The sequence below is a fragment of the Marmota monax genome, unplaced genomic scaffold (assembly GCF_021218885.2).
Source record: "Marmota monax isolate L192 unplaced genomic scaffold, Marmota_monax_Labrador192_F-V1.1 WCK01_AAM20220418_F8-fsc00070, whole genome shotgun sequence".
NCBI lineage: Eukaryota > Metazoa > Chordata > Mammalia > Rodentia > Sciuridae > Marmota > Marmota monax.
In genome coordinates this window covers 4806895-4832070 of record NW_026692116.1, presented here as the reverse complement: position 1 = coordinate 4832070, position 25176 = coordinate 4806895, and the positions used below count along the sequence as shown (strand labels likewise).

At 32.7% G+C, this 25176-nt stretch overlaps 1 protein-coding gene across 2 annotated transcripts in view; it reads left to right on the top strand.

Moving 5' to 3' along the window:
- LOC124104982 (rho GTPase-activating protein 29) overlaps window positions 1-25176 on the top strand; it is a 61908-nt gene that overhangs the window by 22725 nt on the left and 14007 nt on the right. For both annotated transcript variants that reach the window (XM_046462058.2, XM_046462065.2), the window contains exons 4-16: window positions 3955-4051; window positions 4402-4474; window positions 7461-7509; window positions 7902-8039; window positions 9200-9264; window positions 9674-9784; window positions 9881-9961; window positions 10148-10336; window positions 11031-11168; window positions 21402-21559; window positions 22092-22231; window positions 22506-22610; window positions 24721-24819. In XM_046462058.2, coding sequence (XP_046318014.1) covers window positions 3955-4051; window positions 4402-4474; window positions 7461-7509; window positions 7902-8039; window positions 9200-9264; window positions 9674-9784; window positions 9881-9961; window positions 10148-10336; window positions 11031-11168; window positions 21402-21559; window positions 22092-22231; window positions 22506-22610; window positions 24721-24819 — 1443 coding nt within the window. The remainder of the gene's footprint in view (window positions 1-3954; window positions 4052-4401; window positions 4475-7460; window positions 7510-7901; window positions 8040-9199; window positions 9265-9673; window positions 9785-9880; window positions 9962-10147; window positions 10337-11030; window positions 11169-21401; window positions 21560-22091; window positions 22232-22505; window positions 22611-24720; window positions 24820-25176) is intronic.

Here is a 25176-nt window from a genome sequence, read left to right as displayed (position 1 = left end):
TGGGTAGCTTCTCTTGTGGCTTTTAAAAATGTGCCTACTAACCAAATTTGTTTTAAAATAGATTGTTTACAAGTGCCATTTAACTCTACTTAGGGAAATTTGTGTCTATAGATAGTAAAATTTCCATGCTTGGAAATAGCGACCTAGTTCAATTGTTGTCAGTGGTTACTATGTGCAGTCAGGATGTCCTGGGGAAGGAGTGCCTATGTGGTTGGTGTCCACATTCCAGAAACAGACAAAGAGAGTTGTCTCTCAATTGCCTTGGAGATCTTTTTATCTTTGAGCTAAAGTAATCTTTTGAATATTTCCCACGATGACTGTCGTTACATGGGATTGTTACTGTTTTACTTTTGCGTTGGATGAAACTTTAAAAGCGGAAGATTACTTGTGAAATTTACTCTTTCAGCAAGAATTTGTGAGACTAGAAAACTTAAAAAAACCTGTTCTTTGGAGTAGGTTTACATGTTTTTAAAAAAAAGCTTCCTCCCTGTCCCTACTCCTAATGTTGAAGCCCCCCTAAAAATATATTGATATTGTAAATGAAAAATATTCAGTGATCTGCAAAATGGAGATCAGAGCTTATTTAATTCTTTGATTTAATGATAATCTAGTTTTCAAAAGCTGGAAAGTCAAGGTATAGGTGGAAACCATTTTTTAATAGACATTAAAATAATAGATTGCTGTCCCAAGCAATCTGAGTGCTTTGCATACTTCAATCTTTGCAGAAATCTGTAAATGTACATTTTTGTTATGCTTATTTTAGAGAGAAATGTTAAGAAAAACTCTTGTATGGTAAAATAAAAGAGTTGTAGAAGTATGAAGATCATTTAGATCATTTTAGTCTTAATCATCTGATTACATTTTAAAAAACAACAGTGACCTAAGCACTTGACTTTTTTGGAGTTCTTACCCATCAAATGCATTTTTCATATTTGCCAGACTGCTCAAACAAAAACAAATAACCCACCCCACAATACAGAACATAGAATGTTGTTTGTGTTCCTCGGATTTGAATGCATGAAATGCATCTACTTTCTATGCAGAAGAAATGAGAAATTGCAATCTTTAATTCCCCTTACTTGTTATTGTTCATATGAAATTTACCTTGTCTTAAGTTGAGAAGAAAATTTCTTAGTTTTTCCCCCATTTATTTTAGTAGTGATTTGTATTTCCTGTGTCTCCTCCTGTTTCCAAGCAGGAAGTTCAGTCTGACAAAATATTTGCAATGTGGCAAGAGAGATACACGCTATTTTTGAAGCAGATAAAGACATTTTGAGAACTCAGGAATTTATGCTGTATTTAGTAGTCATATTTTCATTTATTTAGGTCAATTTTAATTTGTAATTTAAATGAGAAGGAGGTTTTACTTAGGTTTTTCATGATCTGTATTTTGCTCTTTATTTATAAATTGGCAGTCAGAAAAATAAGCTATAATTATACCTCCAAGAATATAGAATTTCATGTTTTCAAATTTGATTCTTTTAATATGCAGTTCATTTACACAAGTAAATACAAATTGTGAGAGAGTGTATTCACCAATAAACATTTTTTTTAATCTCAGCCTCTTTGCCTACCTATATTTTTCCCTAGATAAGTAATAACTACTACTGCTTTCTTTTACATCTTTCCAGAGATATGTTACACATATACAAGCAAATACATGTATGTATTGTTAAATTCTGACAAGTGCACATTCCTGTGCAAACATCATTATAGTGATGGCAATGTTTACTCCCCTTATAATTCTCCACCTCCTCTTTCACAAATTTTAATCTAATTTCTCGTCTTTTTCTTTGACACATGAGTTAATTAGAAGTTTGAAATTTAATTTTCAGGTGTTTGGAAATTTCACAGAGATTTTCTATATTTATTCTTGATTTAATTCCAAGTAGTCACTGAATGTGTTTTGTCTGATATGAATACTTTCAAACTCAGTGTGAGACATGTTTTATGGCCCATAATAAGGCCTGTGTTGATAAATATTCATTTGAAAAGAACATGTGTTTGCTTTCACTAAGTGGAGTGCTCTATAATTGTCTGTCTTATCAAGGTGGTTGATAGTATCATTCAGATCTTCCTACCCTTACACATTTTCCATCTGTGTGTTCTGTCAGTTGCAGGGAGGGCTATTGAAATCTCTGCTATCACTATGAGTTTCTCAATTTCTTGTTGCAGCTCTATCAGTTTTTGCTTCATGCATTTTGAAGCTCTGTTTATTGGATACACAAATGTATAGAATTGTTAGGTCCTCTTGATGACCTGACTCCTTCATAATTATAAAACAAGGTTGTGTCCATTTGTGTCTCTCCCCCTGCCCCCTGTAATTTCCTTTGCTTGTGAATCCACACTTTGTAATATTAGAGAGTAAAGTGGGCAGTTGTAAGCTTACCATGGTGTTTCTTGTCTTTCAGGGATTACTGTCCTTTATTGCCTGATAATCCAGTGTCTTGAAAAATGTTGTCTTTAAATTTTATACAGGTTTTTTTTCAATTGTTTCAGGCTTAATTATAACCTGTTTCTTGGCCAGAACAGAAGTCTTAAGAATATTTTAAAAATTATTTGCAATGATTCTTAAGTTTTTCTTTTTGTTTGTATTAGGGATATTTAGAAGAATGTGATGAAATGTGTGGACTGTCCTCACCCTCCACAAATCTGATTGTAATTTCAGGGAATTTGTAGGCTTGAGGTTTAATTCATCCCAATCTAGGAGTTTTTGCTTTCCAACTCTATTTGCATATTAGTGTCACCTGGGAGAGCTTTTGAAAAATATCTGTGCCTTACTCGAGCCTTTTTTGTTTTGGATACCAAGGATGGAACCCAGGGACGCTTAACCACTGAGCCAGATTCCCAGCCGTTTTTTATATTTTATTTAAAGACAGGGTCTGATTAAGTTCCTTAGTACTTCTCTCAGTTTCTGAGGCTGGCTTTAAACTCAGGATCTTCCCACCTTAGCTTCTCAAGCCACTGGGATTACAGGCATGTACCACTGCACCCAGCTACTACAGACTTTTCAAATCTGAGTCTTTGGTGATGGGGCTGACTTTGTTTTTAAGAATCCCCATCCAAGATTAAAAACGATTGGTAAAGTAGAGGATGGCTTCTTTTCCACATGGTTTCTCTACCTGCACTTTATTGGTATGGATACTAGAGAGGGTAAGATACATGGAACTATTTGCCTTATTACCAGCCTGAGTCACATGGTTTATTTATTTAAAGGAAAAAAGCCAATTCAACCTTCAGATTTTGTCTTAGTAAATTGTGTTTGGGCTTTTATCAAGGGTGCGTATAGAAGTTAGAAGAAACTGTTTTAGTTGTTTCATAATTTGCATTAACAAAGTGCAAAATGTCTCTATTATAAACAAAAGACAGCTCTATGTCAATTAACCTAGATCTCAGGGCCCAAGAACCTATTTTGAGCAACTATAAATAAATAGAAATTTAAGTTTTCTAAAGCACTAGATTTTTAAAAAATGTGATATCTTGTTATAGGTTTTATATATACAAATATATAAATGTATATAAAATTTCAGTTATTGGTGGTTCATAGTAAATATGTGCTTCCAAATGATTTCAGTGAACCATAGTGTCTTTAACTGTTTTTAAAAATACCAGAAAGCAGTAAAGAAAAATAGCACAGAACACTCTTGATAAAGAGGTCTGGTGTAACAGACTCTGACTCCAAGACAGATTGATTTCCCACTAAGTAACTTTTTATATGTGTCAAATTATGTAAAGCATAGATTAGGGAGTTTGGAATGCCAACTACTTTCATGCAACTGATTTTTTATGATTTCCTGAATGAATACCTGAATATCCTCTTGTTTTGTATAGCCCTTTCACTTTCTGAATCTTTTAATGAAGTACTGGTAAATTTTTAAAGGAGTAAATGATTTTGTATGAATCTATATTCAAATATTGTCTTCCTCATTTATTGTAACAAACCTTTCCTTACAGCTGTGAATTTTACAGAAGTTAATGAAGAAAACAAAAAAGATCTATTCCGAGAAGTGTTTTCTTCCATTGAAACTTTGGCATTTACCTTTGGGAATGTGTAAGTAAAGGACTGTCTTTTAAAGGTACTGGGCCTAAGTGTGTTTCAGTATATATATTGCCTGTACAATCCATAGAAACTAAAGTATTAACTATTATAACATGTTATCACAACTTTGAAAAAGACACACTCTTTGTTGTTCTATTAAAGTATTTGGAGGTGTCTTTATAACTATTTAGAAGCTACATTCATTTGTAAGTAACTGATTCATGTGAATAGATTTCTAGGAGTTTTTAATCATGTTCTTCCTTAAAACAGATTGTCCTAGATGATATGATTGTAAAGCCTGTGAAAAGAAGCATAATGATATGTCTTTTTTTTTTTTTTTTTTTTTTAACCTCCCTGGATAGCCTTACAAACTTCCTTATGGGAGATGTAAGCAATGATGCGTTGTTACGACTGCCTGTTTCTCGGGAAAATAAGGTAAGTTGTTTGGTTTGAGTGAAGCCTTTTATATTTTTAACTAAGCATTTCATTTATTCTCTAATCTTAATCTCAGAATTACTCCTTCATAGTTAAGTTTATAAATTACCATAATATGGCAAGAAAACCAGACCAACTCATTTGAAATATGATCAGTTTTCTGGAGCAGTATTTGGTAATACTTTTTAAGTGGACTGAACTATTAAAAGGGCATGCCTGATAATTTATAATATACAATGAATCCATATGGTATAAGGTCTAAAATTTTAGAAGGGATTTTTAACCTTTTTTCCCTACTGACTTTGGCATAGATTTTGAGACTGGTGAAACTTGTGGGGGAAAAATGGAAAAAGTAAGGAAGGTGGTAATCTCACATATCATACAATTTGAGGGTTTTTTTTTTTGCCAGGAAACACTTGTTAACCCTGTAGGTCTTAATTCTCCCTACCAGCATCCCTGTACTTTTGTCATAGGATTGGGGTTATGATTTCTAATTGGAAGAAAATTTTCTTTGGAATAATAAAGATCTATAATAGTGGAGGCTGGGATTGTGGCTGAATGATAGAGTGCTTGCCTAGCATATGTGAGGCACTGGGTTCGATTTTCAGTATCGCATATTCATAAGTAAAAAATAGAAGTATTTAAAAAAAGATCTATAATAGTAGGAATATTTTCAGTTGACTGATTATTTTTTCACTTAATGAAAGATATTTAAACATACTCCCTCAGGGACATGTGTTGATAATTTCTATTAAAAATGATCTGATCCATTAGCAATGCCCTAAGCAACTTAGTGACACCCTGTCTCAAAATTTTAAAAAAGGGCTGGAGATGTGGTGCAGTGGTTAAGTGCCCCTCAGTTTAATCCCTGGTACCACAACAACAAAAAAAGGATTGATCAGATCCAAAAAGGATTTCCACAAATGTGCCAGGTACTTGTATTATATAAAAATAATATAAAAAGTTAAGCTGGTATGGTAGTGTGTGCCTGTAACCCCAGCAATTCAGGAGGCTGAGGTAGGAGGAGCACAAGTTCAAAGCTAGCCTCAGCCATTTAGCAAGACTTTGTCTCAAAATAAAATAAACAATGAAAAGGGCTGCCAGGAGTGGTTAGCACATGCCTATAATCCCAGTGGCTTGTTAGGCTGAGGCAGGAGGATCAGGAGTTCAAAGCTAGCCTCAGCAATGTAGCGAGGCCCTAAGCAACTCAGTGAGGCTTTGTCTATAAATAAAATACAGAAAAGTGCTGTGGTTGTGCCTCAGTGGTTAAGTGCCCCTGAGTTCAATCCTTAGAACAAAAAAACTAAAATAAAATAAAAATAAAAAGGGCCAGGGATTTGTTTCAGTGGTTAAGTACCCCAGGTTCAATCTCTGGTACTCTCAACGCCCCCAAAAGAAAACCTAAGATCATTCTTTAAATGATACAAAATATAAGCATGAATGCTTAAAGCACTTGGTGTACATGTATTATAATATTGCAAAAATGATTAGGACTGTTTCTAAAATCATCCATTGATAAATGAAGAATAAGGAAGAGTCTTAAAATTGTCAAATATTTTACTGTTATTCATGTTTCTTCCTCAATTTTACCTTTTAAAATTGTTACTGATTCTTCAGAAGATAATAAAACTTTTAACATGTGTAGCAGGGCTCTGAACAATTTAAATTTTAGATATGAATCATATTTCCTATTCCTGCTTCTCTAATGTGGGCACATACTATTCTGACTTTTAATAGAAAAATAACTTTACCCTTCTTAAAAAATTTTGTGCCTTGTTTTTCTTTTTCTGAAGTTTTAATTTTCCCTAGAGATTAAGATTAAAAAGCTCAAGATAATATAATCCTAATAATAAAATTACTTTGTTTGATGAAGGTTTTTGAAAAATATAATTTAAAAATAATAGCTGCAATTCATTTTAATAGTGCTTACTATATACCCTGTACTGTGCTAATAACATTATATCATCTTGATTCTTAAAATAGCCTTATGAATATAGTATTCCATTTTACAGAAGGGCAAACTAAAGTTAGGCGAATTTAAATGTGTAATCCCATGTCATAAAGTGAATAATGGAGCTGGACTTGAGACCCAGGTCTTTTTGATCCCTTTTGCATTGAATCCCTATATACCTTGTATTGCCCAACCAAGTAGATCAAATATGTGTAAGATTTAACAATTTTGATAGATGTAGTTTTCTAGCCTGCTAATAAGGTAGCCAGTAGTCACATCTAGTTCTTTAAAATTAATTAATAATTGAATAAAAGTAAAAATTTGCTTCTTAGTCATAATTAATACTTTTAAAATGCTCAAGTAATGTATGAAGAAACTAATGGTGTGACTCTACTTTGTGTACAACCAGAGATATGAAAAGTTGTGCTCTATATGTGTGATATGAACTGAGATGCATTCTGCTGTCACATATAACAAATTAGAATGAACAAATAAATAAATAAATAATTTAAAAATGTTCAAGTAAGTAGCTACAATGTAGTTAATAGCTACCATATAGGATATTACATATTTGCATCTTTACAGAAAGTTCTGTGCTAAGCTGTCCAACAAACTTTCAAGGATGTGCTTATCATATAATAAAATGGTAAAAGATGAGCTGGACAAGGCAGATCTATATCTTCTATTTAGATAGCAATCTATTTAGATCACTTCTTTGACTTCCTGATATTTTAGGAATATGCAGAATTTAAAGTTTTGCATAGATTCATGCATGTTAACTTATGCTGTTAGTAAACAATGAGATTGTTCATTCTTGCTTGGAGCTTAAGACCTTTTGTGGTAAAAAGCCATGTAATTCTTAGAAAGTGTTCTGGTATTTAAACAGACTTCTCAGATCCTTTGAAAGGTTTTAAATACTTGAAATTCTTTGGCAGGAATTATGTCAAAGTAACAAATTGGGGTGAAAGTTTTCTGAAGCAGAGATTTGTTGTCTTCTGCACTAATCTTAAATTTGTTTTCTTCCATGTTGTAAAGTCTTTTGAAAATATTTCTGTGGACTCAGTCGAGTCATCCAGTGAAAAAGGTAATACTCCATGTACTTATAACTTTTGTTAAACTTTTTGCAGTTTCTTTCAATAAGTGGTTTGGATTACTTTATCTCTTCTTGATTAGTAACCTATTGTACCTAATATACTCATTTTTTCGTGCATAATGACATATAAAATGTTATGTATAAAACTTAAGAGGAAAACCCCAGTTGAGTAGATAAATAATTTGATGTTGTAGACTTATCAAGAATATAAGGCTTGTAACTTGAATAATAGAAATATATATTAAGATAAAATATATTATAATTTGAAATCATTGTATGTTTAAATCGTGCCCTGTAATTATAAATTTGTCTGAGTGCTGCTTTGTTTAGAATTATTATAGACTATATTTAACAAATACTTACTCTGATATTTTTCTTTTCAGGAAATTTTTCTCCTATAGAATTAGACAATGTGCTGTTAAAAAACACTGATTCTATTGAATTGGCCTTGTCATATGCTAAAACATGGTCAAAATATACAAAGAACATAGTGACATGGGTTGAAAAAAAGCTTAATCTGGGTGAGTTGTCTTTTGGAGCATCTGATTACTATGGAGTGTAAGAACTAAATTGTTTATGATTCATTTTCTATAGACTAAGTATTTATGATAACAAATTAGTTGTTTCATTATTCATTTTCTCTTCTTGAAATAGACTTTTCTTACACTAGATATACTTGTTGAACATTTACAGTGGGTCAACCATTAGACCTAGAAGTCATATTGTAATGGGTGAAAAGAAATACAATCAGATAACATGGTTAAAGGAGATAAACGCAACAATAGATGTTTCAGCAGAAGGCAGTGAAAGCTTAGAAGAAACATCCCCACCCCCAGCCCATGCTGGGGATTAACCCAGCATATCATGCAGGCTGGGCAAGCACAGTATATGCTACTACCACCGAGGTACAGCCCCAGCTCGAAGAAACATCTTAACAGCTAATATTACCTAGAATTTTATAGTTGAAAAAAATTTTAATATGCATTATCTCATTTAGTCCTACAAAACCCTGGGAAGTAGGCAAGACAAGAATTCTTAGTCCCATTTACAGATAAAACAAATAAGTGATTTTCCTAAAGTCATATATCAGATTTACTTAAGGTCATAGAGCATAACTGGAAGAAAATAGAATCTAGCAAAGCCTGTGCTCTTTCCACTGTGTTATTTATTTTTAATAGGGAATGCTAATTAGAATCACTCGGATAATCTGAAAAAAGGACAGTATAAAGGTCTAGGTTCCATTTCTCAGAGAGGTAAAGTACAGTCAAATGTATTTTGAAAAAGTTTCCCAATTGATTCTGATGAGCACTTAAAATTAAGAATTACTGCATTTTATCAGGATGCACACTAGTATGTGTAATCACTTTTTTCTTTTCTTATTTGTTGGGGGGCACCAGGGATTAAACCCAGAGGTACTCAACCACTGAAGCACATTCCCAACCTCTTTTTATTTTTTACTTTGAAACAGAATCTCGATAAGTTGCTTAAGACCTTGCTAAATTGCTGAAGCTGATTTTGAACTTGGCAATCCTCCTGCCTCAGCCTCCTGAGCTGCTGGGATTACAGACACACACCATTATTCCTAGCTTGTAATCACTTTCCAATTGTAGAAATATAAATAGAGAATGGAGGAAAAAAATTAGTTAATTTTGCTTTCTGATACCTTTTTTAATCTTTTCAGAATTGGAGTCCACCAGAAATATTGTAAAGTTGGCAGAAGCAACTAGAGCTAACATTGGACTACAGGTAAGTGTTGTGTGAATTTTAGGGGTTCTATCACAGGAGATTAGTCAGATGAGCTTCCAGATAGTGCCTTGTAAAATCATAAAATTTCAGTTACAAGAGGAAAAAAACTTAATTTCCAATCTTTTTATTGACAAATAAAATCCTTTTAAATTTATATGGCTGTTAATTATGAAAAAAACTAGGAAATTCACAATTTTATACCAATATTGATTAGTGTGATGGCTGCTAATTTTCTAATTTATAATTAACTTTCTTTAGTATTTTTCTCATAATTGTGTTCCTATATAGTCATTTTTCTGGGAGAAAAAAAAATCTAAACTTAAATTTCTCTTTTTGAAGAACACTATGTGCATCTGGAATTCTAGTGCTATTTCTATTGTATAATTTACTTCTTAATTTTAAATTCTAGGAGTTTATGCCACTACAGTCTCTATTTACCAGTGCTCTCCTCAATGACGTAAAGAACAGTCACCTTTTACAACAAACAATTGCAGCTCTCCAAGCCAACAAATTTGTACAGGTAAAATAATTTATATATGCACGTTTTTTTTTTAATAGCAGCATATCTTTAGAAAACAACTTTTTTCTTTTTCTTTTTAAAAAATATCCTTGACAGCCTCTAATGGGGAGGAAAAATGAAATGGAAAAACAAAGGAAAGAAATAAAGGAACTTTGGAAACAGGAACAAAATAAAATGGTTAGTATTATACTGGAATTTCATGTACCTGTTTGTGAACATCTAAAAATCATCTATATTATATAACATCTACCTTACTCTAGTTTTCTAAAATACTGCTTAACTGTCTTCCTGAATATGCTAAAGAAACTTGTATAGTAGGGTTTCTTTCAAATTCTTGGTTTAATATTACTGTTTTCTGTATAGCTTGAAACAGAAACTGCTCTCAAAAAGGCAAAATTGTTATGCATACAACGTCAAGATGAATATGAAAAAGCAAAATCTTCCATGTTTCGTGCAGAAGAGGAGCATCAGTGCTCAAGTGGTGGATTAGCAAAAAATCTCAATAAGCAACTAGAAAAAAAGCGAAGGTTGGAAGAGGAAGCACTTCAAAAAGTAATATTTTTTTGTTGTTTGAAAATTCAATTAGCAATAATCTGCAAAGGGTTTGTTCTTAAACTTGTAATATATTTTGGGATTATCTAGGAGGCTTATTCAAGCAGCCTGCTGGGTCCACTTCAGAGTTGAGTATAGAGTAAGTAGGTCAAGGGTGAGACCCAAACAATATTCTGCTAACGAAGTTCCCCAGCAATGCTGGTGGAGATCCATACTTGAGAATGACTATGCTAAGAGACTTAAGAATTTGGGGTCTCGTTTGTGAAAGAAGTATTTTAAAGCAGTAGTTTAATATTTTTTACTTGATTTTTTTCAGAAAGTTCACCTTTTAGGCAAGTGCTAATTCCAGCACCTACTAGCAAGTATAAACTAAAATTTTGTGTTATTTATTAAAAATATAGTTTGATAAACAAATTTTGTAAGAGAAACAGTAAATAAAATAGAAAATGCTAATTTAAATAGAAGTGAATACTAACTTTATAGACAATATACTAATTGTAAATTGTGCTTGAATATTCATTAAAGCCAAGTATACTTGAGTCACACACCAGAATGATTATTATTTGTTACATTTAGAAGTTTTCCATTTAAAACATAGATAGACTATTTCTACAATAAGTATTTATTTTAAAATGTAAATTCTGGTAATTAGTGTTATGTTCTTTTTTATTTTTCTCCTGTGGTATTCCTGAAGGTAGAAGAAGCAAATGAACTCTACAAAGTTTGTGTAACAAATGTTGAAGAAAGACGAAACGATCTAGAAAACACCAAAAGAGAGATTTTAACACAACTCAGGACACTTGTTTTCCAGTGTGATCTTACCCTTAAAGCTGTAAGTGATTTCTTCAGTATTTTTAAAGGCAATGCGGGAGGGGAAAAGTCATCTTATCTGCAGAAGCCTGATAAATTGATTCTTATGAGATTTAAATTCTGAGAGCTTTAGAACATGTTTAAAGATTGGCTTTTCATTTTCATTAGTGACATAGTTTGATTTCTTTTTGATCTGTCTCCCTTCCATGTCCCCTAGATTCATGATTTACTTGGTTAAAACTGAACTGTGAGAGTTTGAAATTGCCTCTAAACCATTGTCTTTTTGCCTTGGTTGACAAATGTGATTTAACTTTGCAACTTCTGTGAGCTGAGTGACAGAAGAGAGATCTATTCTTCAAAATTTGAGTAAAACTAAATATTAAAATTGTACTCGGTGATATATTTGAAGACAAAGCATTCAGCCTGCATTTGTTTTCATTATCTCTTTAAAATGTTTTTTTGTAAAATATTTACATATTCAAAACCTTCTTGGCATACAGTTTATAAGTTTTAACACACAAATAAATTTTTGTACCTGTCACCAGAGTCAAGATTCAGAACAATTTCATCACTTTAAAGATATTCTTTTGCTGGGCACTATAGTGCATGCCTATAATCCCAGTGACTCAGGAGGCTGAGGCAGAAGGATAGCAAGTTCAAGGCCAGCCTGGGAAACTTAGGAAGGTCTTAAACAACTTAGTGAGGCCCTGTCTCAAAAAGGCTGGTGATGTAGCTCAGTGGTAAAGTGCCCCTGGGTTCAATCCCCAGTTTAAAAAAAAAATACACACACGTATACATATGTATATACTGTTGTGGCAGGTGCAGTGGTACACACCTGCCATACTGGCTACTCAGAAGGCTGAGGCAGGAGGATGTCCAAACTCAAGGCCAGCCTGGGCAACTTAGTGAGAACCTATGTCAAAATAAATGGGCTCAGAAAGTATGTAGCTTGGCGGTAGAATATCTGCCTAGCATGTACAAGACCCTGGTCAGTTCAATCCCCAGTGCCAAATAAATAAATAAATAAATAAATAAATAAATAAATTTCCAGAATGTCATATAAATGTAATCATGTAGTAGGTAACCTTTGGAAATAAGCTTCTTTTACACAGCCTAATGCCTTTGAAATTCACCAATGTTATTAATATATCAGTAGTTTGTATTGTTGAATAGTAGTCCATCATATGACTATACCACAGTGTTTATTCATTTACCAGTTGGACATTTGTGTTGTTTCTTTGTATTGTTGAATAGTAGTCCATTATATGACTGTACCACAGTGTTTATTCATTTATCAGTTGGACATTTGTGTTGTTTCTCATTTGGGGTAATTATGAATAGAGCTACAAGAATATTTATTTACAGGCTTTTGTTAAATATGTTTGCATTATTTTAAATAACAGAGAAGTGGGTTTACTGGTTGGTATGCTAAATGAATGTTTTACTTAATAAGAGCTGCCAAACTGTTTTCCAGAGTGGCTCTAATCAGTGGTGCATGAGAATTCCAGTTATTCTGTGTCCTTGATATTTGTCATTTCTTGTTTTTAAATTTTAGCTGTTTTAATAGAAGAGTAGTGTTATCTAATTTTGGCTTCAATTTGTGTTTCCAGAATGACTAATGATATTAATTTTTTAAAGGGCTCATTTGTAATCTGTATTTTGCATATCTTTAATTTTTTATTGAGATGTTTGTTTTTTTATTGTTGAGCTTGCATGTAGTTTCTCCCATTGACAGCTTCTTTTTATACTTTTAGCAATGTCTTTCAGGGAGGAAAAAGTTTTAATTTTGATGGAGTCTAGCTTATTATTTTCTTCTTTTATGGGTCATGTTTTTGATGTTATATCTAAGGATAAGGAAACTTCATCTAACCCAAGGTCACAAAGTTTACTCCTAAAAGTTTTATGGATTTTATTATTAATTATTTTTTAACCTGTGGATTAAACCCAGGGGCTCTTTCCCACTGAGCTACATCCCCAGTCCTTTTATTGTGAAACAGGATCTCACTAAGATAGGAGGCTAGCCTGGAACTTGCAAGGCTCCTTCTGTCTGAGCCTCCTAAATTGCTGGGATTTTAGGCATGCACCATGGTGCCTGACAAAATTGTGTTATTGTACATTTAGATATATGATCCAGGGCCGGGGATATGGCTCAGTTGGTAGAATGCTTGCCTTGTATGCCTAAGGCCCTAGGTTCAGTCTAGCACCGATAGATAGATAGATAGATAGATAGATAGATAGATAGATAGATAATCCATTTTGATTTACTTTTTTTCCATTTTTTAAATTGGAGCTTTATAACTGTACATATGGTGGGATTTGTGGTTGCATATTCATACATGCATACAATATAACAAAATAGTTTGGCAATATCATTCCCTACCAATTGCCTTTTCCCTTCTTTCTTCCCTTCCTCTGGTCCCTTTTCTCTACTGATTTCCTTTTGATTTTTATAAGAGGAATAGATTGAGGTTTGACTTTTAGCATTTAGATGTTATATTAAAATTGTACTTGTGGAATTTCAACTTATGGAAGTGATTGAGTACCAACACAGAGTGGTCAATGCCATTCATAGAAGAATTTATTGCTTATATTTTCTGAAGAGAAGGGGACTTATCACAGCCGGTTTGTCAGGCAGATGCAGGAGTGAAAGGAATGCTAAGTTAGAGTCTTTGTTGGGGTTTCCTCAGGAGAGGCAAAGTGGGCAAAGTAACAATTTAGAATTGGCTAGTTTGAATAATTCTGGTGGGCTTTGGACACAGGGATGGTCTCTAGTTGCTTGGTACCTGACCTTGGCATGATACAGGGTCAGAGAAAATAGTTGGCTTGAGGTAAGAGTTAGATCGGGAGTCGATTGGGGCTACAAACCTGGGACTCCTTGGTTTGCATGTGAAGTGTGTGATCCCCGCTGAGTCCTTGGCTATTTTAAGAATTGTCTGGCTCAAGAAGGAGCAGTCTCTCCCTGGCCAGCATTCTTTTTTTTTTTTTTAAAGACATCAAAATATATAATATAGAAAATAAAAAGCATGGTTAATATAGATGTCTGTTTGTTCTTATACCATTAGTTGAAAACACTGTGCCATTTCCTTTAAATTGCCTTTACATCTTCAAAAAAAAAAAAAAATCACTTGACCACATTGTGTGTGTCAGTTTCTGGACTCTCCTCTTTATTCCATTAATGTATTTGTTTATTCATTTGCAGAAACCCTAATATCTTGATTCAGTTGCTTTAAGCCAAGTCTTAAAACCAGGTATTTTGAGTCTTACACTTTTTATTCTTTTTCAGAATTGTTCGTGTTTAAAATCCTTTCACTTTCCATTAAAATGTTAGAATCAGATTGTGTTTATCTACAAAAAAAAATTGCTAACATCTTTATTGAAATTTTATTAATTCTTTGATGATATTGTGGAGAATTGATTGTATTTGTCTCATCTTTTTAAATACATGAACATGTTTTTCCATTTATTTAGGTTATTGTTTTCTTAAAAATCAGCATTTTGTAGTATTCAACATATAAATCTTTTACAGATTTTGTTGAATTTAAATCTTGTATATGTGTTATTGTGAATGATTTTTGTACACATACACTTGAGAGTTCCAGTTGTGTAACAATATTTAGAAATATTATTAATTTCTTTATATTGGTCTTATTTCTTGCAACCTTCATAAACTCACTTGTTTTAGGAGCTTGTGTAGATTCTTAGAGTTTTCTATGTAGAAAATCACATTATCTGCAATTGAGAACAGCTTTATATTTTCCTTTACAGTGTGCATTTCTTTTGTTTATTTATTTATTTTCTTGTTGCACTAGATGGGGCTCCCTGTTGAATGGGGTCCCACTGTCAAGTAAGAGAGGTAAGAGATGACAACCTTATCTTATTCTCCAGCAGGGGGAAAAATATTTAGGTCTTTCACCATTAAATATGGTGATACTGTAAGATATTTGAAGATACCCTTAAGTCTGATGAAGGAATTTTTCCTTTTGCTAGTTTGCTGAGAGTTTTATCATGAATAATGTTGGAATGTATAAAATATTTTTCTATATAACTTAATGTAATCATGTGGTCTATCTTCTTTTAGCCCATTAGTGTGGTGAATTAAATTGTTACTTGAGTGTTGATCTGGCCTTGCATTCCTGGGATTAGTGCCTCTTGTTTGTGATGTATTGTTCCTCTTATATATAGCTAGATTCAGTTTGCTAATATTTTGTTGTATTAAAAGATATTGGTATATCTTTTTTTTTCTTTTTTTAAAAAATTTGTTCTAATTAGTTATACATGACAGTAGCATGCAGTTTGACACATCATATATAAATGGTTGTATATGATGTAGAATCACACCAGTCGTGTAGTCATAAATGCACATAGGCAAATAATGTCCAGTTCATTCCTACTGTTCTTCCTAACCCCATATCCCCTCCCCTCCCTTCTACCTAATCTAAAGTAACGCTATTCTTGCCTAGCTCCTTCCTTTTATTGTGAATTAGCATTACATATCAGGAAAAACATTTGGCCTTTAGTTTTTTGGGATTGGTTTATTTCACTTAGCATGATATTCTCTAGTTCCATCCATTTACCAGCAAATGCCATCATTTCATTCTTCTTTAAGGCTGAGTAATTTTCCAATGTGTATTATATACCAAATTTTCTTTATCCATTCATCTGTAAAGGACAACTAGGTTGGTTCCATAGTTTAGCTGTTGTGAGTTGATCTGGTATAAACATGGATGTGGCTGAGTCACTGTAGTGTGGGAGTGGGATAATGGTGTCAAATGGTGGTGCTTTCCATAATGGTTGCCAATTTGCAGTCCCACCAGCAATGTGTAAGTGTACCTTTTCCCCTCATTCTCAACCAACATTTATTGTTGCTTGTATCCTTTTGTTTTTTAGTTTTATATGGATACAATACCTTTATTTTATTCTTTTTATTTATGTGGTGCTGAAGATTGAACCCATATCCTCATGTGTGCCCCATGCGTGCAAGGCAAGCATAGTACCCCTGAACCACAACCCCAGCCCGCATCGTTGCTTGTATTCTTGATAATTGCCATTCTGACTGAAGTGAGATGAAATCCTAAGAGTAGTTTTGATTTGCATTTCTCTAATTGCTAAAGATATTGAACATTTTTTTCATATATTTGTTGATCAGTTGTATTTCTTCTTCTGTGAGGTGTCTATTCAGTTCCTTAGCCCATTTATTGATTGGGTTATTTGTTTTTTTGGTGTTGTGTTTTTTGAGTTCTTACATATCCTGGAGCTTAATCCTCTCTCTGAGGTGCATTGTTTTAATTTTCTGTTTGGTTTTGGTTTAGGGTAATTCCTATTTCGTAAAATGAGTAGAGAAGAGTTCCCTCCTATTCTGTTTTCTAGAAGAGTTTATATTAAATATGTTGTTTCCTATTTAGATATTTGGTAGCATTCCCTGATAAAGTATCTGGCCTTGGGATTTTCTTTTTAGCAAGATTTTTTATTATATATTCAACTCTGTTGATAAAATCCTATTCAAGTTAATTATTTTTCTTAGGTGAATTTTGGTAGTTTGTGACTTATGTGGAATTAGGCCTTATCATCTTAAATTGCTGAATTTATGTGCATAGGGTTGTTTGTAGTATTCCCTTTCCTCTTAATGTCTCTGTAGGTTGTAGTGATCTCTCCTCTTGTTTCTGATGTAGATCATTTGTATCTGCTCTTCTCCTTATCTCCCCGCCTTTGCATGGGCAGGTTTTCTCTCTGGTCAATCTGGTTCCAAGTTTATAAATTTTATTTATATTTTCTTTTTTTTTTTTTTAATATTTATTTTTTAGTTCTCGGCGGACACAACATCTTTGTATGTGGTGCTGAGGATCGAACCTGGGCCGCACGCATGCCAGGCGAGCGCGCTACCGCTTGAGCCACATCCCCAGCCCTTTATTTATATTTTCAAAAAATTACTTTATAAAAAACGTTTTTGTTTTCATTGATTTTTCTTTTTCCAGATTTATTAATTTCTTTTTATTCTTTATTTCTGTTTGCTTTCGGATTGTTTTGCCTTTTTTTTTTTTTTAAGTTTCTTAAAAGTAGGAGCTTGAGACTTTCCTGCTTTTCTAGTAAAAATATTTAATGCTTAAGTTTCCCTATATCATTGTTTAGCTGAATCTCATGAAATTTAAAATGTAATTTCATGTTTATTTAGTTCAGAATATTTTCTAATTTCCTTAAGACTTCATTTTCAACATAGTGATAATGTAAAGTTTGTTGTTTAATTTTCCAAGTACTTGAGGATTTCTCTAGATATTTTCCTGAGACTGATTTCTAGTTTAATTTCATTATGGTGGAAGAAATACTTTGCATGATTTCAGTTCTTTGAAATTTGTTTTGGTTTGTTATGACTCAGAGATTGAGTAAAGAACAAAGAAAGACTAAAAAGCAGAAAAATCAATGAAATTGAAAAAAGGAAAAGAAAAATCAGTGAAACAAAAAGGTGTTTTTCTGAAAAGGTTAATAATGAATATTCCATGTGTGTACTTGAAAAGAATGTGCATTCTATTGTTGACTGGAGTGTTTCATGAGTGTCAGTTCCTATTGGTTTGTAGTGTAATTTATTTCTTGAATATTCTTGATTACTTCTAAATATGTCCATTAGTTTTTGAGAAAAGAGCTTGAAGACTTGAACATATTGTGTATTTTTAGTTCTTTCAGTTTTTATATATTCTGAGCTCTGTTAGTTAATTTCACATTAATAATTGTTATATGATCTTGACAAATTGTTCCTTTTATCTTTATGATATGCTTACTTATCCTGGTAAATTTCCTTGCTTTTTAGACTAATTTATGTAATAGTGATAGAGTTCTTTCAGTTTTCTTTTGAACATGGAATATCTTTATTTAATCTTTTATCAGAATTACATTTTAATTTAAAATGCTCATCTATATTTTTCTATTTAATTTATATGTTGGATTTTTATTATATTTCATTGTGCACTTATATATTTTAGTTAATTATACTAGAAATTGCAGGGGGGTTTTGGTTTTTTTTTCTTTTTTTTTTTTTTGTGTGTGTGTGTATAAACAGTTGATCTTCTGTATACATGGATTCCACATCCATGGATTCAGCAAAAAAACACATCTGTACTATAGAACATAAACAGACTATCATTCTCTAAAAAATATAGTATAGCATTTGCATCATAATCCATAATATAAGTAATCTACAAATCTTAAATTATTTGGGAGTGTTTGCATAGATTATATGCAAATACTATGACATTTTATATAGGGGCTTGAGCATGTGAGATTTGGGTATATGAGGGGTATCCTAAAACCATCCCAAATGGATAGTGAGGGATAACTGTATTCAATTTTTCAGAGTTCATGGAGAATAAATATTCTGCCACTTCAAGTAGAATATATAAAACTTGCCACTATACAAGTCCCTTTAACCATTGAGGATTGTGGTTGACATGTGTTTATCTATTACAGATCTCACCAGGCCATCTTAAATTTTTTGTTTAAAAGTTGTATGTATTATAAAGAAGAAAAGGAAAGTAGTTTATCATATTTGCCCAGATACTTTCCATTTCTGTTTATTTTCCTTCATTCCTGCAGTTCCATCTTCCCTAACATTTTTCTTCTGTAAACAGAATGTCTCTTACCATTTCTTTTATAGCAAGTCTGCTGGTCACATTTTTTTTTTTAAACTACCCTTTATCTAAGAATATCTTCATTTTGTTCTTAATTCTGAAGAACATTTTCACTGTTTATTGAGTTCTAAATACACAATTCAGTTGTTGTTTTTCTTCCCCCACCACTTTAAAAATGTTGTTCCCCTGCCTCTGGCCTCCATGGTTTCTCAGAAGAAATTCATAGTCATTTTTTTGCGTCATTGTTCCTTGTATGGTTTGTGTTGCTTTTCTTTGACTGCTTCTAAGATTTGATTTTCTTTGTGTTTGCTTTTCAGCAGTTTGGCTAAGACTTATCTGCACATGAATTTTGCTGAGTTTTTTCCATTTGGACTCACTGAATTTCTTGAATCTACATGTTTGATCCTTGCAAATTTTGACAAGGTTTTAGCTATCGTTTTTTTCAAATATTTTTGTTTGTAGTATTTTCTTTCTTCTAACACTCAGGTGACTCACAGATCTGGATGATCCTATTTTTCTCCTAATCTTTTTCCCTTTAATTGTTTTTACAAACAGTCCCCAACTTATTATGGTTCAGCCTAAGATTTTTCAACTTTATAGTGGGTTGTAAACACATTTTCAACTTTGGGTGGATTTATCAGGAAATAACTCTATCATAAGTTGAGGGGCATCTTTGACCTAGGATCTGTCTTCAAGTTCACTGACTCCATTTTATTATAAAATCCTTTAGTAAATTTTTTAGTAGGAAAATTCCCTTTTGGGTTTTTATTTTGTTTTGTTTTGTTTTGTTTTTTTAGATCTTCTGTTTCTCTGCTAAGACTTCTGTCTGTTCCTGTTTCAAGACTGATTTTCCTTACTTCTTGACCATGTTATCATAGCTGCTTTAGAGTCTTCATCTGATAATTCCACTGTCTGAGTTAACCTCAGTGTTGATATGTGTTGACTGTCTTTCTCTTGTGAGTTGTTGAGATCTTCCTGATTCTTTGTATGAAAAGTAGCATTAGATGATATCTTACATGTTTTCAATATTACTTTCTGTGACTTTTAATCCTGTTTATAACCTGTATTGAACATTGATTTTTTTTTTTTTAAGTTTAACAGAATTTGATCTAGTTAGATTCTCTCTCCAGCTTCTGTGTGCCTCTATTCCTGGTCTTCTGACTGGGAAACTAAAATGTACCTGCCTAATCTGCTGTCCTCCAGGGAGCCAGGGGCATCAATTCTGTCATTAAATAAGGGGAGAAAAAAGAAAAACAAGAGGAACTTCAAATCCACTTACTCCTTGGAGCACAGTTCATCTGCTCATAAAGGATTCCCTCTAAAGTTTAGATATATGTTCCACTTCTATTGCCATCACCTACTGCCACAGGATTGCATCTTAGGGATTTGTGCTTATTTGGGCACTGGGGCAGGAGCGGAAACAAACCCACCAAAGAAACCAGGGTTATCACCTGCTCTTAGTTACATCTGTTGCTCCATGTCCTTTTATATTCTTTGGACCAGAGAGGATCTCTCTTGGAGTTCTTTCTGTATCATGTTTACATTTCTGGGACTCAAGTTGTTTTTTGAGGAGGAGCCAAGCATAGGCTGGAAATGTGATTGGGGTGGAGGCAGGAAAATGTACCTTGAATTATGGTTTATTTGCTACATTCTACCTGCTTCTATTTTCTTTTTGGAGTTTTTAGATAGCTGATTTGTGCATTCTGCCCAGGGTTTTTGAGTAAATTAAGTGTAGACCAAGGATAAAGAGATTATTGCGTCTGAATCAGAAATCTTTAAAATGTTTTGAGTATTTAAAATTGTGTTTCATTAATTTACCAAATTTTAATTAATGTTATAGCTTATAGAAGTATAAAAATAATTGAAAAGGATTATAAAATCCAAGGATTTGAAATTACCTTGTAAGTCATTTAGGCTAACCATTTACCTTTGACACATCCCTTTCACCTCCAACTATAGTTGATGATATTTAAGATTAAGTATTTACATACCAGTGTATTAGCTGTTTGTCTACCTTAAGTTATTTAATTTGTACATAATTTGTACATAATCATATTGGGTATAATATAATTCTTTTTCTATCCTTTTTAACTGATGCAGAAACAAAATTCTAGAATGCCTTTCCTCTATAAATAAGATCTTTGAACCAGTCACATTGTCATTACTTTGGGAGCCTATAAGGAATGTATAATCTTGGATTTTAATCCAGACTTTGCATTTGAACAAGATTTCCAGGCGATTCATTTGAATGTTATTTTTTTAAAAATCACTGGTTATAAATATCTTAATCATGGTCATGCAAGTAAGCTTAGGCAGTATGGTCAGACCATCAAGGTATTGAACTATGGATTCTCAAATTGTGAACCATCAGGGGCATGGGTTGTATTTTTAAAACTTTACAGTTTAATAACCATTTTGCAGGAAATGATCACTCCTAGATATTAGATTAAAACTACTTTTTTATTTATAATCTTTATCTTTCATTAAATTAGGCAATATACCATGCGTACAGTGGTATTCAGAGCTGTTTCACTTGTATGCCCTTTTTATTGGTACATTCATTGAAATCAATGTACATTTATTTATAATTCATTCTGTATATCATGAGTTGTTTCTGCCTTTTGTCTCTGTAACTATAGGTAACAGTTAACCTCTTCCAGATGCAGCACTTGCAGGCTGCCTCCCTTGCAAACAGTTTACAGTCTCTCTGTGATAACGCCAAACTTTATGATCCAGGCCAAGAGTATAGTGAATTTGTGAAGGCTACAAATTCAACTGAAGAAGAAAAAGTTGATGGGTAGGAATTAATATGTAGAATTAATATATTTCTAGAGATAAAACATTTACTAAGTTTCTGACTGTTATAAAGAGGTATCTTTTCTAAACTTGATAGAATTAACTTGAAAAGTTTCTGAATTTTTTTATATTATTTTGTCATTTCTTAGTCCATTCAGTGAATAGCTTTCCATTTTGACACAGACCTCAGTTCTGTGAGACTTAAAAATCCTTTGGGAATGTTAAATGACAATCATACACATTTTGAATGTCCACAAAATTTAACCTATATTTTCCACTGAAGTGATACTAGAAAAGTTTAACCGTAACATGAATTACTGACTATACCGTTGCTATTCCTGTTCATGTTTCAACTGTGCAAATAAAAGTTTTTATCCATATCTCCTTAAAGAAGAGATATTACTACTATCTATGTAATAGTTTGTTCATAATATTTAGTTAATTACTCTATATTTATTAAGTCTACAGATTTTTCTGACTATGGTATAAAGTAGATTTATTGTTAGTGCTGAGCTTTATTTGCTTTTTCTTAGGAATGTAAATAAACCATTAACAGATAGTTCCCGGACATCTAGATATGGCCCTGCTGACTCTTTAGAGGATGTTGTGCGCCTTCCTGACAGTTGTAACAAAATTGAAGAGGACAGATGCTCTAACAATGCAGACCTAACAGGTACCTTTCACTTTGAAGAGAATACAGGTTTATGAAGGAGCAGATTGCTCATTTAATCATGAAATGAACTAGAGCTCTGGAATTAGAAAATCAGGCTTCATAATGTAACTCTATGAGACCTAGTCCCAATTATAATCACCATGTCTGCCTTAAAGTCCCTAATAGTTCATTATTAAAGAAATTTGAATCGTCTCATTTTATATAATGTCAGTGTTTTACCTTATGAAATCCACCTGTTAGCTAAGTTTTGACTTTAAATATTCTTTTCTTAAAGGTTCTTCTTTCATAAGATCATGGACATGTGGGATGGTTAGTGACTCTGAGAGTACTGGAGGGAGCAGTGAATCTAGATCTTTGGATTCAGAGTCTATAAGTCCAGGTACATAAATATTTAAGTCTAGCAGTGAAAATATTAAAATAATCATTCGGGGTATATTTATAACTATCTTATTTGTGTAATGAACTGTCTTAGATATAGAGATGAGAATGTACGCATATATGTACAAGAAAAAGAATGAAACAAACCCTCACTAAAAATATTAATACGTTAGAAGCCCTCTGAGTACCCCTTCTTGATAACACTGCCTTATCTCCCATGAGAATAAACTATTATCCTATTTTTTAAATCATTCTGTAGATATTTTAAGTGTTTTTAGTACCTATATGTACTGGAGTTTTTCCCCTTTCTGGATGTTGTTCAAATTCAGTCATACTGTTTTATGACTTAATTCATGCATGTTATGTTAATGCAAGTAGTTGCCTTTATTTTTACTCCTGTATCCTAGTCTATGAACTTGAATATCATTATCTGTATTTTGAATTATTTTGAATTATTTTGCTATAATAAACAATTCCATTATGCTTATGAAAATTATTGCTAAATTTTTACAAATGTGCTTTAAGGTACTATGATATAAATAGTCTCAAAATTCTCAGAGAGGAAATGTTTTGGATTCCCGCTTAGTAATACTAAAGAGAATAATTCACCATAGGTTTTATAGCTAGTAGGAGAAAGTAGCATTTAAATTCAGGAGATTCTTATTTCCACATTCTTCTACCAAAGACTGCTATAGTCCTTTCTGGCTATCTACCTTCCTCCTAGACTCTAGGGGGATGTTACAGGGTTTGACCTCGTCAAATTCCGAGGCCATTTTTTCAAGAATTTTACGTATTGCAGTTTTATACATTCATATGAACGACTTGTGTTTAAAGTTGTAATTTTTGCCATGCAGGACTGGGGTTTGTAGATTGATCATCAGCTGCCACTTTCTTACTTCCCGCTCGCTCTATTCAAGGGACATTCTAGAAGCTAAATATTTAACTGAATATTTGTAAATCTAGGTAATGCCAGAAATTAAGACCCAATCTAGAGCAAGCCCTAACCCATTTGGAATCTTGTAAATGTTATGTGATGAAGGCAAAAATTTGGAATTTCTGTCACATGATAAGTGGGTAGTCTGAAGGATGCCTCACCTGAAAAAGGAAACTTAAGGACATTACATGGAATGAAATGAAGGGGGGTTTGAGTTATAGTTCTTGTTTGCCCCTGTGAGAAAGAAATATGACCAAAGACTGGTATTCATACAGAGGCAGATTTCTGTTCAATAATTTAAGGGAACTATTTTATAATTAGAATAGTTCTAAAATGGAACATGTGAATTTGTGATTTTTTCAGTCATTGGGAACACATTCCAAGCAAAAACTAGACACTCACCTGTAAACATATTGAACAGAAAACCTTTTGAGAAAAGGATATTGCTTAGCATCATTTATGGAAAGTATTAGTAACTGAAGCTAAGACAATTAAGACCTTGAGTTAAAGTGAATTCTTTTCAGTTGTAGACCTGTTTATAATTTCAACAGAGTAAATCTCTGCTAGTCAGTCTGCTTCCAAACCAGCTTTGATATATACACAGCAGTGTCCTTTGACATAGTTTGAACTTATGGTTCAGTTCCTGGCTAGAGATCCCTGGGTTGTTGTTCCTGGCTCCTGTCTCCTGAATTACTAATAACATAATTTAATTTTACTATTGGATTATTGGGTTCAAATGATTTTTGTATACTTTAGAAGGCCTTACATTATATACATTTATTTGTAACTTAGGAAACATTTAATGACAACTTTACTATTTTGCTAGCCACTGTCAGATATTAGATATAGAACATGAATATCAGATACTACCTATGTGAAGCTTACAACCTCTAATACTTTCAATCAGAAGTTGGCAGTAAGTTCTCTTAGGAATATATGATCCTAAGTTTTAAATTTATTTGAAAAACTCAGAGTTAGTTAAATCCCTTTTTTCCCCCAAGAATGAAAGAACATCAGAATTCCCTGTTATCTAGAGTATGTATAAGAATGGAAGCGAATTTTTGCAGTGAAGCTAATAAAATAGTATGACTTGTATGATTCAAAAAATATTGTAATTTCCTATTTTTGATATTCTATAATGAATAGTTAGATAATGGTATCAATAATTTTCTTTTAGGAGACTTTCATCGAAAACTTCCACGAACTCCATCCAGTGGAACCATGTCTTCTGCAGATGATTTAGATGAAAGAGAGCCACCTTCCCCTTCAGAAGCTGGTATTGTATTGTATTCACCTGAATGAAAACCCATTAAACTGGTTGAATTAGTAGCACCTCATGATGTTAGAAAGATAGTGTCTTTAAAGAATCATTACTTTGCTGTGTACTAAACAAAAGCATCACACAGTAACTTAAATATATCCTAGTAATTATGTTCAAATATTAGTTGATAATGTACTAATCAGTTATTTAAAATACAAATAGAAGAATAACCAGCAGGGTTAGGGATAATAACTAAATGGTAGAGTACTTGCTTAGCATGCACAAGGTCATAGGTCAATTCCCAGCACCACAAAATAAAAAAAAAAAAAAAAGAAAAAGAATAAGCAACAAAATTAGTAGATCTAAAATGCA